The 20,852-nt window shown below is 37.6% G+C and overlaps 1 protein-coding gene across 1 annotated transcript in view; it reads left to right on the top strand.

Moving 5' to 3' along the window:
• The first annotated feature begins 10,192 nt into the window (after nucleotides 1-10,192).
• Nucleotides 10,193-20,852, top strand: part of LOC139714361 (uncharacterized) — a 50,461-nt gene continuing 39,801 nt past the window's right edge. The window contains exons 1-2 of the mRNA XM_071626068.1: nucleotides 10,193-10,344; nucleotides 20,293-20,457. Of these exons, the coding sequence (XP_071482169.1) occupies nucleotides 10,219-10,344; nucleotides 20,293-20,457 (291 nt within the window). The 5' untranslated portion in view covers nucleotides 10,193-10,218. The remainder of the gene's footprint in view (nucleotides 10,345-20,292; nucleotides 20,458-20,852) is intronic.

Genomic DNA, 20,852 nt, shown 5'->3' with positions numbered 1-20,852 from the left:
ATTGCTACATTCTCTCAATCCTTATGTTTATGAAGGTGAACTTGTCCTTTAAATAGCAGTAATATCAGTGACATGCTCAATAGGCGTTTTTTCATCAGCCCGATAAAAATCCAAGCTCGAGATATTTTTAAATTTCCCACGTCAGAAAATAGCGCGCTATTTCGAAACATCGGGCTGATGTGAAAACGCCTATTGAGAGTTTAAAGATGATCTGAAAATCCATTCAAAAAATTTTTAAAGGCATGGTTGTTTCATTTGTGCTATATTGTCAAGATGGAAATCTCTACAATTCATGACGTCACTGTGGTAGAAAGGTAAAAAGACAATATAAATGGACTTTAATACACATATCATTATTATTATTTTTATTTTTTGTAGAAGAACAAAAGAGCACTTAACCTGGCTCTTCTAGAAGGCATGGAAAATATTTGCCTCTGTAGGCGTTTTCACATCAGCCCGATATTTCGAAATAGCGCGCTATTTTTTGATTTGGGAAGTTAAAAAATATCTCGAGCTTGGATTTTTATCGGGCTGATGTGAAAACGCCTAATGTATGCCATCAACAGATTAAGGGAATGTGAAATTGTCACACAACATGAAGATTTGAGTCTGCTTTATACAGTGTATTCTAAGTAGGGTTTTTTTCCCCTTTGGAATTTTAGCCTGAATATTCTCACATGGTTCCAGAAAGGAGCACAGAAATTGAAAAGAAAAAAAAACTTAAGAATTTGAGTTTAATGAGTTGGTACAATGTATGTAGCGAATGCTCATTAGAACTGTGTACATGGCTAAAATGTATTTAAAATGAATGATTTGCCTAATCTCTAATTTCCTCTCATGCAGTGCCCTATTAGAAATTTGTCAAAATTTGCCATGAAGTAGGTTGAAACTCATTAGATGCTGTCTGGATGTAATTGTTAACAGATATTTCTTTTCTCTAGAACGTGTCTTAAAGAGTTGCTCTGTAAGGTATGGCAATCAAACAGAATGTAATCAATTTGGTTTAGATACGATGAACATAATGTACAATGAGTATACAGTGTACATCAGTAGCATTAGAGATGGCGCAATGATATTGTATCGTCAGAGTATTGGAAAATCTATGTCAAGAATTGATTGTTGATGTGTACCTAAAGTGAGTAATAATATGATAATTATATTCTTAAATGAGAAAAGTGCAGAAGATATGTGTGAAGGCAAAAGCATAAAAATAAAAAGGAAAGTGTCATGTTTTTAGCAATTACAGTGGACATAGTTGAAGAAAAAGTATGGCAGCTAGTCTACATTGTGTCTTTCAAAATTGTGCATGGCTAGTATTCAGAGGATCGCAGATATAAAAACATTATGGAAGCTGTCAGATCCTTGCCCAGTGGTTTGCCTGTATCAGATTCACTGCAGTGATGTGGCAGCTGTGCAGGTTCCTTTATTGTTGTGGTCTTTCCAACAAGAGCTCTTGATCAATATTTCCCACCGTTCCCACGCATACTGTAGCAAAGCTTTCAACTCAACTCATGCCTGCAATAGCAAGGTGATCGAAAGCAAAGCAGTTTTCGAGGGAATGTGTTGCTTTCTATTTCTCATCCTCTCTCTATCTCTCTCGTGATTCTATCTTATGTTTTGCCCATCTCTTCTCTGACATCTCTCCCTCTCTCTTGTAATATATATATCACATTGTTGAGAGAGGTGCCTACTACATAAATGGAGCTTGAGAAAGAAAATACACCAGGTCTGCAGGGCACAGCAGGAATCTACAGAAATTTTCATTTGGTTTAAATGAAACTAACCTGGAAGAATTGTAAGAATGCAATGTATCCCTACTTCTGTTTGGATTCCGCGGTTATTAGTGAACAGTGTGAGTCCTCATTGATGCTAAGCAAAATATGGGCGAGTGACAATTACCCCTCTTGACTGTATGTTGTAATGTGGGCTGATTTAAATTTTCATTTTTTTTCCCCCCCTTGGTTTGCCCGGCCCTAGATCCAATCACAAAGCTTCAGGTTCTTAAATGGTCAAAAGTAGAAAGGGTCCAACTAGGCAGTGCCCAAATCTTCCCCACTCTTCATCTCCTTCCACAAACGCGAACATAGGAGTTGTTTTTTGGCAGACTTTCACAACTTTTCGTGCATTGACATTGTCACAAAGTGTTTATCCTACACTTATTTTCAATGGATGGGACCAAGCCTAAAAATGCCACAGATGTACAGGTAATTTGATTTCCTTTTTCACTGTAGTAGAGACACAAGATGTAGTGTTCTTTGTTCGCAGCGTTTTTGAGAATTCCTGACCATGTTGGATGTGAATGTCTTATCGTTGGTAGGTTTGGCATGTGCACAAATTGACTAATTATCCTCCATATCAGAATGTATGACTCATTTACCATGTAGTTAGTTATTCACTAAAGTTGAAATGCTTTCTGATAGTTGCTGTACAGGAGTAACAGCTATAATGTCTGATAGATTTTTTTAAATTTGATTCTGTATGATCTCTCTTTGCTAGTGTTCTTTATTTTTTTAAGACATCATCCTTTGATGATGGTTTGCTACACATTCTGCATGAAGTTCTTTTTCATATTCAAATAGTAGCCGTAACAGTTAAAATTGATTATGTGATATTTTTAGCAACAGAATATGTGAACTTCGAAAAGGTTTTATTGTTTTGTGTGTGTGTTTTTAGTTTTTCGCAAGGTCTGCTGCAGTGTTCTGGTTTCAAGACTATTTCGTTTTTTTAATCACTAATTCTTGTATTGAAAGTCATGAATTTGATTTTTTTTTTTTTTTCGAAGGGGGGGGGGGGGGGGGGGTTATTTTTGCAATTGCTAGCATCAGGTCCTATATTTGATCTTGTTTTGCTGCCACCAGGCTTGGCTGTCCAGGCTATCTTGTAGTTCTTTGTCTCATTACTTTCTTGCTGCAGCTGTGCAATTATCCAGTGCTGTTGCTCCTCCATTCTATCTTGATAGGTAATGGCTTTGGGGATGCTTTTTTTGACATCCCGTATCACATCATACAACTTTTCCATCCTTGGTGAGGAGGGATGGAGCTCTGCGACATTTTCCTTTCTCTCCCACCACGAATGCATTTCCTCAAAACCCGTGGGCATTTTGCCAGGATGTCCACGCAATGCTGGAAAAACTCTTGTTGGCTGTTCAGAGGAGGGTTGGTGGCTGGGTCCCCCTCTGTCCAGGAATGATTGATGGAGATTGCCCTCCCCATAGCTTTGTGTGTGTGTGTGTGTGTGTGTGTGTGTGAGTGAGTGAGTGTGAGTGTGTGCGTCCAGCATTCCAAGGGTGTCATAGCCATGTGTCATTGGGGGTACATAAAGCATGTTGGAATGAGATGCAAAAGAGGCCAACCTTTGTGTATTGGACAAAAGTCTTGATTAAAGGGCTTGAGTTTTACACCAAGAGTGCAAATTGACACATATAATTACATTTTTACATGCCGTTGTTTACGGATGTGGTATTTAGTGCCTGTTGGCAAGTATACAACATGAACAACTGTTACTAGAAGTACTGTTTGTTATGTAGACTACGTACATGTAACATTAAAAAAAAAAACAATGATATTTTGGCCTACCCCTGTGCTTTGTAATATTTCATGGACAGCTAACATACATGCAGTCTGAAGGCCAACTAAACATAGCAAAACATACGTGTAGCTGTCTGGTCACATCACGGAGCATACTGTAAAAATACAATATTTTCGCGGCATGAAATTTTCGTGAATTGGAGCCAATGGCCTTTTTCTCAGCATGAAATATTCGCGATGCTTCTAACATTCAATGTGTATAGTGTAGACAAGAACTTTCACATGCATTTTGATTTTATGAATCTTGGCTCTCGCGAAATTCGCAAAATTAAAATGCACTCAAACATTCCTCATTTTACAGTACATTGGCTCCATGGTCACATGACCCTGAGATTTACCATTTGTCTCAATTTTCAGTAAAATTTTCAGTGGAGTGTTTTGCTGTAAAGCCTTTCGGCATAGATGGGTTGCAATGAAGGTTGTGCCTCTTTATAGAATGATGCACCCTCCAAGGATATAGACTTTATTTGAAGCCCAAAGACCTCTAACCTTCGTAAAGTAGGGCCGTAGTTTTTATTTGTACATCACCAGTTTTAAACCCGTAGTAACCAAAACAAATGTTATTTCACTCATACAGAACTTTGCTTTATTGATGTTTCTGTAGGGCTTAGATCAGTACAAATGCCTAGAGACACAGGCACTATTCTCACGTCTGTATGATGGTGGTACTGGTAGCGGTATTCTGATTTTAGTTTGAATCTCATTGTTCCTGTTTAAATTTTTATGATCTGTCAGTATGTCAGCAAAAAGGCACTATATGCAAGGGTCAGAAAAGCGAAAGGTTGTGGATTGTGTTTGCAGTTTCTACACACCATGCAAAGGTCTTTTCAATGCCAGATAGTTAAATGCAGGGCCTTCATGCCATGACTTCGTGATAGTCCACTTATTCTTTAAATACTCATTTCATATTTGCTGGGGAAAAAAAAAAAGAAGATTACAGTGAAAAGTCTATATCTGCAAAAATAACATTAACTAACCAAAGACCTGTTGTTGTTTGTTATTGAAAACACAATAGATTTGTACATCCCATGCTTTGATGTACATGCATTGAGGAAATTATTCAAAATTGCATGCCAGATGTTGGTGGTTGTATGTATACAAGTTGTACCTTAAATCCATCTGACAGAACTGTACAGTTAGTTCCGTGTTTTCATAGCATATTTGTCCATTAACACACCTGAATCTAGGCTGTGCCTGAAGATGTTTAACTGCATATGGCTGGTTATGTATCAGTCAAGTACCCAGAAGAAGTGGTAAGTGAAACTCAGACAACGTGACCAAATGGATCAGATAGCAATCAAGTGGTCTGACCATTGAAGCCAATTGACTGGTCAGTGCCTTGTATGTGTAGGCAAAGTTGTGTAGACTAATGGTTAACTTAGAGCTAGATAGTAACTCAATGGTCAGCCTTTGTTACAAGAAGATACATGCAACAAGGAATTAACATCAGCATGAGGGTTATCATCAGGTCTCATATTATCTGTGAAACCTACCTATCGGAGGTACTTATTTCTGCTTAGAGTTACTGAGGTACATGTTACAATTTGCATGACGGTAATACCAGTACATTTAAAGTTGTATAGGGGAGAGATTCAGATGCATTTTTCTGGTTTATGTATTTCTTTTTTTGGGGGGGGGGGGGGTGTTGTCATTTTGTTTGCTGAAGAGTAGAATCTGCACTTTATCTTGATTTTAAAAAACCTAAGGAACTTTCAGGGAATTGCTGCAAAAGCTGAATGTATTAGCAAAGATTGCTTCCAGACTCTTTGGATGTAACCTTTGTATAGGATTGTTAATAGGTTGAATGTAACCCCTGGAAGATTTTCCACAGGGGAAGGAATGGTACAGAAATATTCAAATATTAGCAGAGCTGTGAGGTGTATTCACTGCGGAGAGAGAACACTGCATGGGGAAGGCAAACATACAATCATGCTTGTCATCATGTAATGTCCACACAATAGTCCTGGCCATATTACGTAAGTATTCATTGTAAACAAAACTGGACAAAGGTCAATGTAGCTGAGGGGTGCGCCACTTCAAACTTTGGGAGTTTTTGGCCAACAAGGTACCATACAAATATAAAAATCTTGAAACATGAGGTTTATCAAACTGTGCAGTACTTAGTTAGTTGGCATGTCTGTACTAGATATAGTTGTACATGTAATGAAAGATCTATTTCTATGGCAGTTATACTTTAAACTCATCATCAAGGTGAGCTACATGGATAAAAGTCTTGAAATGTATCTGAGGTATAGGTGATAGTCAACATGTGTATGACTTTTCATGATATGCACTCTGTGTATTTGAATGAGTCAGATTCTACAGCTCCTGTGTGCAGGAACATTTCTTCTTTTTTTCTTTTTTCTGTTTAAGTCAGTGATATTTCAGTGTTTTAGAGAAACAAAAGTAGAGGATTATGGAATATTTTTGGTTTGTCATATAGAACTTTGGGGATTTGCTGCCACTGAAACACAGCATGTAACATGTTCAACTCCATACTATGTGTGTGCCAGGCTACTAATGCTTCATAGATAATGCTGTGTTGATGGTATAAATATGGTCCTCTGACAAGCAAAACTCACTGCAGTACAAGGGCTGTTGGTTTTGAAAACTTCTTCAGTTAATTACACTGAAAGCTGGAATACTTTTGATATAAGGATTTCCTTGAATCGTTGCCAAACAGGAAGTACATCTCAACCATGAAACATGATCTCTGCGTGTCGCTACTTGCTGCTGAAAATGAAGATATCATATTTTATCTCTTGTAAACAAAACCTAAAGTCACATGATACACCCTTGTCAATAGCATAGGTAGACATGGCATGTGTGAAAATTCTGTGAAGAGGAGATTTGGAAATTTAGACTGAGAGCAGTCAAATAAAAAGTCACTGATCATGAAATAATTAAGCCCCATTGCTAAAGAAATGGAAGAATATTCATCAGATATTGATCTTTTTAGTAAACATAATCATCTTTATGGTGTTGCTATGTTTCAAATGAAAAGCCAGCCATTTCAGAAATGTGTTCGTTTTAATTCTGATCATGATAATAGAAAGATATCTTATGCACACACATCATCTAAGTGAGAAGTAGACTACTCTGGCATACAATATACTACCAGTAGAAGGAAAAGTTCTCTAAAGGTCAAGTCTATATTCAACACAATTTTACCTGTGACTTAACATTTGCACAGTATCAGGAAGCTTGTTTTTCAACCAGTTCTCAGATGCATTTAAAAAAAAATGAAGTTTGGAATTTCCTATTGAAAACTACACAATCTCTTGTCACCATCATTCTTACAACAGTAATATGACAGTCATTACTGTTACAGTAGTTGTATCTTTCTCAAAGTTATGTAAACCCATTAAAAAAGAGCATCGCTGTTTTTGTGTGAATTACATACTTGTGCAGTATAGTAAATAACCCTCTTTGGAATTAGTATGTTATAGCCGTAAATATCTGCAGTCAGTTCCATATTTTCAAATGGAAATCATAGATGATGTTCACTTTTTTGTCCCCGCCGAACGAGTTCGAGCAGGGGACTATGAAACGGGCTCCGTACGTGTGTGTGTCTGTGCGTCCGTGCGTCCGTGCGTCCGTCCGTGTGTGCGTCCGTGTGTGATCAAAATGTTAAATTTGCTACTTCTCTGTCATTTATGAGCCAATTTTGATTCTGTTTGCTTTATATGATAGCACTACATGGGAGCTTTAAAACTTCTACACAGAATTTCAGTTGTGACCTTTGACCTTGACCTTTGACCTATATTGTACATTTGCTACAAAATGCTACTCCTTCGCCATTTCTAACCCGATTTCGATTCCGTTTGCTTTAAGTGATGGCACTAGGTGAGGGCTTCAAAACTTCTACACAGAATTTTGACCTTTGACATCTTTGACCTTTGACCTTGATTTTTGACCTATATTGTACATTTTGCTACAAAATGCTACTCCTTCGCCATTTCTAACCCGATTTCGATTCCGTTTGCTTTATATGATGGCACTAGTTGAGGGCTTCAAAACTTCTACACAGAATTTTGACCTTTGACTTCTTTGACCTTTGACCTTGATTTTTGACCTATATTCTGCATTTTGCTACAAAATGCTACTCCTTCGCCATTTCTAACCCGATTTCGATTACGTTTGCTTTATGTGATAGCACTAGGTGATGGCTTCAAAACTTCTACACAGAATTTTGACCTTTGTCTTCTTTGACCTTTGACTTTGATTTTTGACCTATATTGTACATTGGCTACAAAATGCTACTCCTTCGCCATTTCTAACCCAATTTCGATTCCATTTGCTTTATGTGATGGCACTAGGTGAGGGCTTCAAAACTTCTACACAGAATTTTGACCTTTGACTTCTTTGACCTTTGACCTTGATTTTTTACCTATATTGCACATTTTGTTACAAAATGCTACTTCCGGCGGGGACATATATTACGCACCGCGTAATTTCTACTTTTCCTTGTTATCTTATGCAGTCTTTGCGGTGCTATTCTTCTCGAAATTGTCAATTCTGAGTTGTAAATGGAAACCAAAGATGTTTGCTGTTAATTTAATGCAATCCAATATATTTTAAGGGGGATGTGACACACTTCCTCAGAAATTTATGATCCTTACGGATGAAAATGTTCAGAACCATTCAGCAGTTTCATATGAAATATACATTATTGCTATAGATTACACTATTATCTATACACCTAAGAAGCCTCAAGAACTCTTGAGTAGGCCTACTCCTACAAGAAAACAGTAGAGGGGCCCCTTTTATCAGCTAGCATGTATGCCTCCACTTTCCTGAGTGCAGATAAAAGAGGCTTATGGCCTGGAGATAAGACTAATCAATCATACAACTCCTCTTCACCATCTACTGGAGATAGTGATGTAGCAGTGCTGTGGTGGAAAAGGATAGATTAGCCACATCACAGAGGTTAGTCTTATGATATATGGCATGCCTGACATGTACTGTTTACTCTGTCCTTTCAAGTCCTGTCTTACCTATCAAGGGCTGTGCTCCATTCATAGACTGACACACAAGGTTGTTAAACTGTGTGCAAAATAGAACACTCCCATCTCCCCGATCCACGCATTGCTGAGTATGGTGCTGAATCTTCGTCCTTGTAGTTTTACAGTGCTTGCACTTCTAGCTCTGTGTGATTTGAATCACTGCCCAAGTGATTAACGCATTGTCCAAATGGTAGAAAATGAATATGAGTTGTCACCTGTATTCCCATTTAATGTATTCCTTGATGCTACTGTAAAAGTGGATATTTTCGCGCGACTAATTTTTCGCGTTTGGCCGGGTCAGAAGAGTTTCGCATGTTTTTAATTCCGCGGAGTCGAGACATCACGCACAGGAACATATGGCAAGCAAAAATATTTGCGTGCTTTTATTTTCGCGCTAGGTTCTGGTTGTGCGAAATGCGTGAAAATTTCAACACCGTGAAAATTTCCACTTTTACAGTCTATGAAATCACATGGTCTTCAAAGGTCAAGGGATCACGCAAACTGATCATAACTTGTATCTGAATTTGATAAAAATTGATTAACTTTATTCTTTTGTAGGTCCAATACAGTATCAGATATATTTCATATTCATTTTGTCATTTGAAATGAATGACATAATTCATTTGGTTAGCAGTACTAAATTACTTCAGCAGAAAAGGAGACGTTTCAGATGTGGAGTGAAATATCTGCACTGTTACATGTGTGTGAAATAAAACTTGATTACAGAATTGATATTTTACATTTCTGTATGTTGCATCAGGACGAAGAGATGAGTGGGTGTCATATCTTCTGTGACAGAGGGAGTGGAGGATTTGAGGATTTTTACTCATGAAGTGTGGATAGAGTATTCTGATATTCCTTCTCAAAAATTAAAAGTCTGGGTAGCTGTTGCTAAGTGCTCTACTCTCCAGCCACGTCCAGACTTCAAGGTGACATGGGATTAACTGCATTTATCTGCAAACTCCTCTGTAATGAAAGTCACAAAAAAAGCCACTCATTTAAGTGCTTAAAACTTCGAGACTGTAGCACACACATAAAATGTATGATGCCCGTGTGAAGGAGAGTATGTAATCCTTTGCAGGCTGGGATTAGAGTTTGCCTTGTGGATGCCTACAAATTCCAATGTGCACACGTGTATCGTAATCTACAATGTATCCCACTGTTAGAAGCACAGTTCTGAGAGTGCTTTGGTGATGACATCATCATCACATGACCACCTCTGGCTGTGGCAACCCCCTGAGCCTTGCCCCGATTCTCTCTCTCGGGGTGTAGGAATCGGCCCCAGCTCTCTGTCTGTCAGCTTTACAAGAGGAGAAGGAGATAGCGAGAGAGTAAGAGAGGGAGAGGGAAAGAGTTTGAGGAGGAAAAAAAATTATATCACATGAACAATAATTGGAACCCCCTATCCACCAGAGGCAGTTAGTGGACCGAGATAGCCCAGCCCTGGCATATGACATTCACTCCATGCCTTTCTCGCCAATCACAGAGTCAGTATCAGAGCTCAGTCATTGGCATTCCTTTGCATCACTCATTGTGGTTTTGTTTGAGACAGTCTCTTTTCCAACTTGGCTTGGTCCTCTTTTCTCGCTGGTCCACAACTTTCGTGAAGTTTTTTTTGTGGAATCATGGATGAGACCGGCCAGTATTCTCTGCAAGATGCGCTAAATGCGCTCTGGACCGCCATTAGCACACTCACTAAGCGGCTTGAAAATGTGGAGGCACAGTTTGAGCAACAAGTTCTGGCATTGGCTGTAAGTTTCTCTCTCAACTTCCTTGTATTCATCCTTTCCAAAAACTTCACTGCCATAGCTTTATGTTTGCAGGATGTACACTGTTTATGTATGGAAAGCAATTACTTTTTTTTTCTTTCTTTACTGGTGCCTCCTTCCTCATACAGTGCACTCCAGTTATAACGAAATGCTCGGGACCAGCAGTTTTCTTTCGTTATAACGAAATTTCGTTATAACCGAACAAATACAATATATGAGTGTATAACGAAAACAAGGAAATCATGTATATATATCATATTCTATTTGCTGAATACTCATCATACACTGGAAAGCTATGTAAAATGTGATGGGATAACTGTATTACAATAATTAACGCAAGTTCCCTTCAGAAACTGTGCGTGACACAAGGAGCGAACACACAGTGGTGTGAAGCGTTCACCCATGCAGAGATGCTATATATGCTTGTTCCGCTACGTATTTTCTAAAGCAATTCGCATTTCGTTATAACGGAGCACATTTCTTTTGTTTTTCTTTGTCTGTGGCGCTCGGAAAAGACTTTGTTATAACGGAAATTTCGCTATAACCGTGTTCGTTATAAGCGAATTTTGTACCATAGACTTTAACGGTGATAATTTGGGGACCAGAAGTTTTACTTCGTTATAACGAAATTTCGTTATAACCGTGTTCGTTGTAACGGGAGTGCACTGCATATGCTGTATTTCTTTGAGATGGTTCTGATGAATACTACCACTGGATTTCAAAAAGTGATGACAACATGGAATAGTTCATTGGCAATTCATTTTTCAGTCTTGATGATGAAGAATATCATTAATTTTAGTTACCTGCAATTGGTTACTCTATAGAAATGAAGATGAAGTGGAGATCTTTAAAGTTTGAAGGGAGGAGGGAGGGGGAAAGTTTTGTGTAAAATTTGCTAGTGCTTCTAGACTGAACATGTGATTCATACCCATATCATTCAGCCCCTTCTAACAAATTATTGATAAAAGTCTAATTCCGGTACTGAAGAGGTAGTTAGTCATAGTTGTTTTTCATTCAAATTGTAGATTTTATTTACGAAAAACAGCAATTCAGTTTGGTATTTTGCTTATTAACATTCATTTTAAATGATAATAATTAAGAGGAAGTTAACATTTCGAAAGTGAATAACTACTTGATTAAATCTAAGAATGATATCAGACCAGACCCCCCCCCCATGTGGTTTTGAAAAGAAAACCGAAAGTATCAGATGTTACAGATACCAGGCTGTCTCTACAGCTTTATTAAAAGAATTGTGGTTTATGCTATTGAAGTGAAATTCAATCTCTTATCTTTATACATCATCAATATATCACACCTCTTAACTTTTCATTATGTACAGCTATTATATAAATATGGGCGTGCGGAGTCCCCCGTTAGAAGGAATTATCGCAATGTTTGGAAATGGCAATGATAAGAACTTTGAGCATCGGTATGTAAGAATGTGCTGCCATGGAGACTTGCAGACAATCTTGATTGTTGCGTCTGGTCTGAGGTTTGTATCATGTGTCATGAGGTTAACTCATCAGGGTCTGATGGATCTTTTCCCCTGCTGGCCCTGTGGGACTGGATATTATGTGCGCTCTTATTCATGTTCACATTCGTGCCATAGCTCCTTTTCCTCGGGCACGGCAAGGTGATGGGGAATTCATCACGGGGAGTAGCCAGGTCTTGGAATGGAGTTCCGGGGTGTTTTAGGGTTGGGCAGTATTCTATCATAACATTATACATCAGGGTTATATAGGCCTATGCCAGAAATGTATGAAAAATATCAAAAGTGATTTTTATGAATGAATGATAACTGTACAAGTTATTTGCCAAAATAAGCTTGTGAAAGTATCACTTTTGCTTCCATGTGTAAATGTCATGGTATTTTTTTCCATTTTTTTAAAAGTATTGTATTGCTGAGTGAGGTTATTATCTTTAACAAATTTCTGTTTCCCTGATACCATTGAGTTAAATAATTTTCTGTAATGGACTGTTTGATGAGGAGTATTCACTTTTACATTTAATACTAAACATCATTGTTCGCATCTTGTGTGTGTGTGTGTGTGTGTGTGTGTGTGTGTGTAACTTTAAGTGTGATTTTGAGTAAATATTACTCATTGAGATAAATCATGCCCCTTGGCAATAGTAAACACATGTGCACCATGAAGAAGAGAGAAAGATAGATAGATAGATAGATCTAGGGAAGAAGAGTGCGAGAGAAAGAGAGATTTTGTTGTGGTCCGAAGAGGATTGTCACCAAAGCAAGGTAACTTGCTTTGACAAAGTGGATGGATCCCAGTGTGCTAATGGTGGCAACCTGCAGTGCCAGTAAACTTTGAACTTCAAAGCCCAAGAGAGACAAGCATGCATGTAAAGGGGTTTTGACTGCCACAGAGAGTGTGATCTGGATACTGATGATGACAGAAGAGATGCAAAAAAAAAAAGATGAAGGGATGAATTAACCCTCTCAAAACTGTGACTTTTTGAAAGGAGAACTCCGGATATTCAGACTTTATGAACAACTATAAATTGGTAATACTGGGTACAGGATTTCAAAATTTATAGTGATTGGGATATTAAAGGGATGGTATAGTATTGGTGGAGGTGAGAATTGGGCTTTGAAACTTTTTGCGAGATACTAAGAAAACACTTATGAAATAGTACAGAGCATGCATACCATTCTAAGAGGAATTCAAAGTTTATTTGATGGAAATCAGGATTGGAATGAGTGGAACATCCAAAAACAAAATAAAACAAAGTGATTGTAATAAAAGGTGGGTCCTACACTTTATTAGAATCGCTCTGCTTTGGATATCTCAGCCATTTCAAAACCAATTTTCATCAAATAAACATTGAATTCCTGGTGGAATTACATGCTCTTTCATATTTCATAAGAGGTTTCTCATTATCCCACCAAAAAATGTTAGAAACCTGAAATTAGGTCTCAACCAAAACTATACGATCCCTTTAAAGGGATAAGAATGTTTTCAAAATTTTTAATATAACAAATCACAATGAACACGGGTGATGACATAGCTCTTCATCAGAAGAATACATGAGGGTGGGCTCAAGCCCAATGAAGCAGAACAAAGAAGAGAGCATGCATAAATTTTACACAGGTGACCTTAATGGAATTACATTGCTACATTTCTGAAATACATGAATCTCCTGTGAGTCCTATGTTATCATCCTTGTTCAGTGTAATTTGGGTTTTTTTCCAGAGTATTGGTTTCTCTACTCAAGGACCACAATAAATTCAAAAAATCTAAATCTGGAGCTGTTGATTTATTTACTATATGATGTGAAGTTATGAAAATTGCCTGGACTTTCCCTTTAAACACCGCTGAATCTTAACACCGCTGAATCTTCAGAAGCGTAGTAGCTTGTGGTATGGACAGGCTTAAAGGTCCAGTTTACCTTTGGAAGCAGTGATTTTAAAAATGTTCAAGATATCACATTTGATGCATATGTGTAGGTTTGTTGTATCACAAAACATCCTACCATATAAATGTTCACAATAAAGCCTAAAATATAAGGAGATAACAGTATTTTTTCAATAAACCATAACTGTAGACGGTTTTAGTCTGGCAGCATTCTTATTATAACTACTGGTTCACATTTTGTGTATTTTACAATACTTAATATTAATTACACGGATTCAAATTTTTACAGTGGTTGTTTCTGTCCCTAAATCATATTTTAGAACTATTTGAAAGCACCAATGCCAGGTTTTTGTTTTATCTGCAAATGGTAAATTATGCCTTTAAAGTAATTCATCAAAGTGTGACGAAGAGAGAAAGAGGAAGAAATAAACAATAGGTGGAGACTAGCATTCTAAATGATGCCATTTCCTGTGCTTGTAATCTTCAGAATTAAATGAGTTACACCTGGCCCTTACCCCCCCCCCCCCCCCCCATTCAGACGCAAGCCAGTTTATACCAAAACTCGATAAGAAACGACGTATAAAGAATCATTGTATAGCCGACAGACCGTTCAGACTCTATGCTCGACCAGTCTGGAAAATGTTGTATAGATGCGCAATCTCCCTCTGCGCAGGTAGTTTGCATCGTCATGACATCACCGCTACTGAGAGGAATAGGGTCACCTTTCGTGTGTGCGCTCACATAAGCCCCGCCCAGTTATACCGTTCTATGATCGCCATACGTTCAGATGTACACGGAATGCTGATTAGTTCGAAACGATGCTCTGACCGTTGTTTCGTTATACGTTGTTTCATTATATGTCGTTTCGTTAGTCAGCGTTCAGACACATAAACTGATCATATAGCTATATACCGTTTTAATAATATTTTTTTTTTTTTTTGCATCTGAACACCCTGCAAGAGTCACAACTTAATCAGTCTTTTAGTTGATTGTAATAGATAGAATGAAAATTTTAAAAAGAAACAGAAGTTTTAGTAATAACCAGACCAAAGATAAGAAAGTAATAGCATTATTCTACAAAGTTATATAAGTCATAATCATGAATTAAGCATATCGAATGAGACAATAATGTTATTGCACATTGTGAGTAAAAGATAATTCATACTAGCCATGAGGCATGTTGCCTTTATTAGGAAAACTTTTAAAGCTGTTTTCTTCAATTTCACCAGAAGACCATCAAACAAGTTCCAGCATACTTACAAATGATAGATGTAGTGATATTCATTGAGTGGATGGATGTAACTGTAGGAATTAATGAGTAAACAACTGGAACTGTGCCCACCAACTCTCATTGTAGCCAAGTTTAAGAGAGGGGATTCATTAGGAATCTTGACTAGCTTGCTTGATATGGCAAGATCATTACATGCTATGTTTGCGTATGATGTCAACGCTGACTTTCAAAAATATTAAGATGACAAGTACCACAAAGTTCATGAGCTCCAAAGACTACAAGCTTCTCAGTTTAAGGGGTTGTTGTCAGGTTGTGTTTGTTTGTTCTGATGCATAACGGAAAGACCCTGCGGGGTTTTGGTGTCACGATGACTTTCTCCCATGATGAAATCATGTGCACATAGCGTCATGTTGTACGTGGAGTTGCCACAGCCACATTTAGCTGTGCCATGTTTGTGATTTGTTGATGCACCTGTTTCCCAGGGCATTACCATTAACCCCTTCTTTCTCATTCATTCATTGGGTCAATGATGATCAGGCAAGTGTCTTAAAAGGCAGGGAAGTGTCTTAACCCGTTGAGGACGTTGCACGAGTCCCGAGTATACTCGGGCAGGTGTCTATGGGAATTGCGTGTTGTAACAAAATCAAGCAGTCCTCAATGGGTTAAAAGGAAAAGAAAATAGAACCTTTCCTTTGAATCCATGCTCAGTGCCACAGAGAAGCTATGCCCTCTATATTGCAGGTGTTAATCAATTGCTCTGACAAAAGAGAGCACTTTTGTGTATTCATGACTCATAAATCACAACAAACCTAGGGAACAGCAATTTACTTTCCCTTTCAATATCTTTAGCAGCAATTCAGTGTGCAAAGAACAGGACACACAAAGAAAAAATTGTACACAATTGTACTACCGTAACTGCAAAATGCCACTAAACACACAGAAATGTGTGTTAGCCATTTCTAAACCAATCTGAAAGATAAACATTGAAGTGCTAAACCTGGCAAACAAACTTTTGCTGCACAGTGTAAACTTCTTATGAGATGCTAGTATTCCTCGATTTTTCAGTCTTGGGGCATCGATAAGAAGGATATATGAAGAAAATCTTTAAGGATTTGTTCTGTACAATATTAATACCAAATTCAATGCAGGAATTTTTCTCTGAAATATGTCTTATTTTTTGTTTTGTCTTTTATTTTTATTTTTTATTTTTTGACTGAGAACCATTTCTCTGGTCACCATATTCAAACTCTGTAGAAGAGGGGCTTAGAGCATGGAACCTCAAAGATAGTGCAATGTGAAACATACAATTGTCCTGCTATTGGACCTCTGCATAAATGCACACAGGGAGGTCTCGACTCCCAGATGTAGGCCGCCGTAAAGAGATTCCCCCTCCTCCAATGACCTAACATGCCACTCTCTCTTTTGCTATTGTTGATATTCCATAAAGGAGTAATATCAGGATGAAATGCTGACCTAGACCACAGTGTAGTTAATCATACAAACCAAAGACTGTTTGTAAAGTTTGAGGGGCATATACTCAGCAATACAACAGTGTGACATGTGCATTATGGTACATGTACTGGCACTGGTCTCAAGGCATTTTCATTTAATATGGAATTTCAGTGTTTGTTTGAGTTTGTTTACTTGTTAATCAAGGACAATGATGTATATGAAAAGAATTATAAATCTACTCTGAATTCAAATAGGTATTGATGTACACTACTTTCTATGTGTAAAATACAGCTAGATGTATCATAGAAATTTCATGTGACAAAGGCTTGTGATTTCCAGTAGAGTTTCCTGATGCTTGAGTGCAACTATTTTTAGCCCTTGTCTGGGTTCCAATCAAAAGCTGTTGATTTTGTACCGAATGCCATTCTTGGCATCCTCCAGGCTCCATCCAGTATAATCAATTCCAACATTCTCCCCTATTTGCCTGGGGTCTGAGCTATTAACATTGGCAACCATATTGTATTAGATGTCAGGTGTATTTCTGTTTTTATGTTGGCCCTGAGAAGATTAATGCTGTATGAATTGTAATGATTTCATGGTGCATCTCAACTGATGAGGTCGTACTAGGGGCTGTCTCCATGGACGGCATACCTGGACCTTGTTCCTCGAATGTCTTGTTGTCACCCCCCCCCCCCCCTTTGATACAAATCATGGTATTCCCACAGTCGGGGAATTGGGGCCAATGCAACACGATGTGCCCACTTCAGCACCAATAATGGTTGTATGGCTGCACTTATCTGAAGGTGAACTTCCTTCCTTGGAAGGAAAGAGGAAATGCTAGTGCTCATAGTTTATATGGCAATCACTTTGCAGTTTAGATCCAGCGTAGATTTCAATTTCAGTATTGGATGAATAGGGTTACGGTACTGCATGCAGTTTTCTATCTGTGATGCTAACAAGCCTTTGAGGGATTATCAATGTTAAGTGTTTTGTAGGCCATTGACAATTTTATCTAGTGATCCACTCCAACTTGCCACTGAGAGGTTGCAAAGGTCAAAGCACTCACAGAATGTGTTTGGAGTCCTGTGTGAATTTGAGTTTCCTTATAAAACTTCTGTTGGAAAGTAGCTTGTCCTACACAAACTCTCTCTGTTATATAACAACAGCCACTATGAATTGAACATGCATCAACTATAGTAGAGTGATAATATTTGACCATTCTACACTAGGGAAATACTGTTTTTCTTCTCATAGGGAACTAACCTGAATATTTGGAAAACTAACATAAGTCATTGAAGGAGCACTGGAATAGCTGTCTTGAAGTAAAAATTGGACTATCACAGAGTCTCATTATTTTTAAATTCTTTTTTTGGTGAGATTTTTATTTATTTATTTATTTATTTATTTTTATTTTATTTCATTTTTTTTTTTTTTGGGGGGGGGGGGTTTGAGTATTAGATGAGGGAGATGCTTTGTCAATTTGTGTATAAAGGTGTTGTTTCCAAGTTTCTGCAGATACCGGGTAATTATTACAACCTTGTCAGGCTGAGGATGCATTTAGTTACAGGAAGAATGAGGTACAAAGTATGCCCATGAGAGAAGGTTAATGCAATGGTCCCTTGAATAAGGATATATGAGACTATTCACACTTATGAATTTAACCACAAAAAAAAAAAAATGAAGTAAGATTTGTTCCATTTAACTTTTACATATTTTTCATTTTTATTTTTTTGGTTTCTTGGCAGATGCTAGGGAAAATTAGGTATGTCTCTGGAATACTCTTGAAAACTGAACACGTACAATTCATTAAGTTATTTCTATTTCTTCAAGGCCCATATTGTCATATAATAACTTTTAAGTTACGACATACAAATAGATGACTTACTCTCAAAGTATGCATGAAGTTCTAAGAAAAGCAACCATGTGTTATATTTGGTTCCAGCACGTAATCTGTCACAGACCTTTGGGAGTTGATACTCTCATTAATGGCAAACTGTTGGAAAGTAGCTTGTCCTACACAAACTCTCTCTGTTATATAACAACAGCCACTATGAATTGAACATGCATCAACTATAGTAGAGTGATAATATTTGACCATTCTACACTAGGGAAATACTGTTTTTCTTCTCATAGGGAACTAACCTGAATATTTGGAAAACTAACATAAGTCATTGAAGGAGCACTGGAATAGCTGTCTTGAAGTAAAAATTGGACTATCACAGAGTCTCATTATTTTTAAATTCTTTTTTTGGTGAGATTTTTATTTATTTATTTATTTATTTATTTTTATTTTATTTCATTTTTTTTTTTTTGGGGGGGGGGGGGTTTGAGTATTAGATGAGGGAGATGCTTTGTCAATTTGTGTATAAAGGTGTTGTTTCCAAGTTTCTGCAGATACCGGGTAATTATTACAACCTTGTCAGGCTGAGGATGCATTTAGTTACAGGAAGAATGAGGTACAAAGTATGCCCATGAGAGAAGGTTAATGCAATGGTCCCTTGAATAAGGATATATGAGACTATTCACACTTATGAATTTAACCACAAAAAAAAAAAAATGAAGTAAGATTTGTTCCATTTAACTTTTACATATTTTTCATTTTTATTTTTTTGGTTTCTTGGCAGATGCTAGGGAAAATTAGGTATGTCTCTGGAATACTCTTGAAAACTGAACACGTACAATTCATTAAGTTATTTCTATTTCTTCAAGGCCCATATTGTCATATAATAACTTTTAAGTTACGACATACAAATAGATGACTTACTCTCAAAGTATGCATGAAGTTCTAAGAAAAGCAACCATGTGTTATATTTGGTTCCAGCACGTAATCTGTCACAGACCTTTGGGAGTTGATACTCTCATTAATGGCAAACTTCACCTTTTCAATGAAATTTAATGCTGAAATTTTGTTACCACAATTAACAATTTCCTCCCAAGCAAGCCTACGTGCTTGTCAGGTGATGTGACGCTGCGGTAGATAAGCATGTATGTGTAAGGCAGAATGAGGTCTCATTGGCCGTGACATTTAACAAATTAATGCTTTAATCTTCTATGTTACTCTCACCTGTATCCAATAATCTCATTTGCAAACCAAAGACCCTGATCTGTAATTTTCCACAGACCTCCTCTCCCTTCCTTCTTTAGAAGTGACATGATATAATTTTTTGTGCAACCATGAGCAGACAAAGCCTTTGAGAGCTCATGTCTCATGATTTCAAATATATGCCAAAACCAGTGGCATTTGTATAGTGAGGAAATTGATTGTGCGACAGCATGTCGTCATCGCCTCCCTCAATACTTTTTTGACACCGCTCCAATTTTTTTTTTTATTCTGTCATTTCAGCTGCCTGAGAAAGATGCTCATGTGCACCTTATTACACAAAGTACTTGAATATGGTTCATAAAGTTAAGTGGAATAAGAGTGTTGTTTGCTTGTCAGCCAAAAAAAGCAACAACAGTCAAAATCAGTCATTTGAACCCTCTAGGCCCTATGTGCTTTGAGTCCAGATTGGCACCGAAAAGCCTACAGTATTGTACACACTGTCCAAAGTCCCTGGCACTTAATTGGTTAATTTTCTTCCACTCACCCATGTTTGTATCATCAGATATGTTTATTTGTTGGTACATATATGATGGAGCTATTATACTTGGTGTGCAGTGATTTTAATATCAGTTATGGGAACAAATCACATTTGCAATTACAGTTACACACAAAATTGAAATACTGATCTATATGTGTGTGTATTATCAAGAAGTGTCAGGTGGCATCTATCTAGAAATCTCATCTAAATACCAAGATTGTTACTACCTTTGTGTCTTGTTATAATGACTATCTCTTCATGTACTCATTCAGATACATATTATTCTTTGTATTACCAGGATGGAAAGACAGAAGAAGGACAAGACCAGGCTGTTAAGGACAGCGCGGCAGCAGCAAGTGCAGAGCCAGTGGCTGCAGCAGAGGACGTCTCCTCACAAAAGGCTGGGGATGAGTCTAACTCAACAGCCAAGGAAGCAGCAAGCCAAGACGACAAACCTGCACAGGTAGAGTACCTGACTTCATTCTCCTCCTCCTCCTCCTCCTCCTTCTTCTTCATTCTCTCCTTCCATTGTCATATAAAGAGCTGTTTCTACAATTCCACCAAAAACACCCCAAATCGGATGACAAAGTAAGCTGGGTATATTTGTTGCCTAGGTATGACAACCAATTTGTTCCTTATGGGGTATTCTAATGGTATTAGGTTTGTGAATGCGTGTGGAATGTATGTTAACCTTTACTGCTGTATCAGAATCAAAGTTTAAGACACTGTAAATAAATTCAACTTTATTACTGAAATAAAACTAAGCATCTACAAAGATATAAAGATATTACATTATCGACAATCCAGTGTAAAGTTTACAGTAGGGCTAGGCCTCTACTGCATTGTATGTGTGTGTGA

Source organism: Diadema antillarum, unplaced genomic scaffold, assembly GCF_040938485.1.
Source record: "Diadema antillarum isolate AM-2024a unplaced genomic scaffold, OU_Dant_1.0 seq00002253_RagTag, whole genome shotgun sequence".
Taxonomy (NCBI): Eukaryota; Metazoa; Echinodermata; class Echinoidea; order Diadematoida; family Diadematidae; genus Diadema; species Diadema antillarum.
The sequence above is the reverse complement of the archived record's forward strand: the minus strand, read 5'-3'. Positions and strand labels throughout refer to the sequence as shown.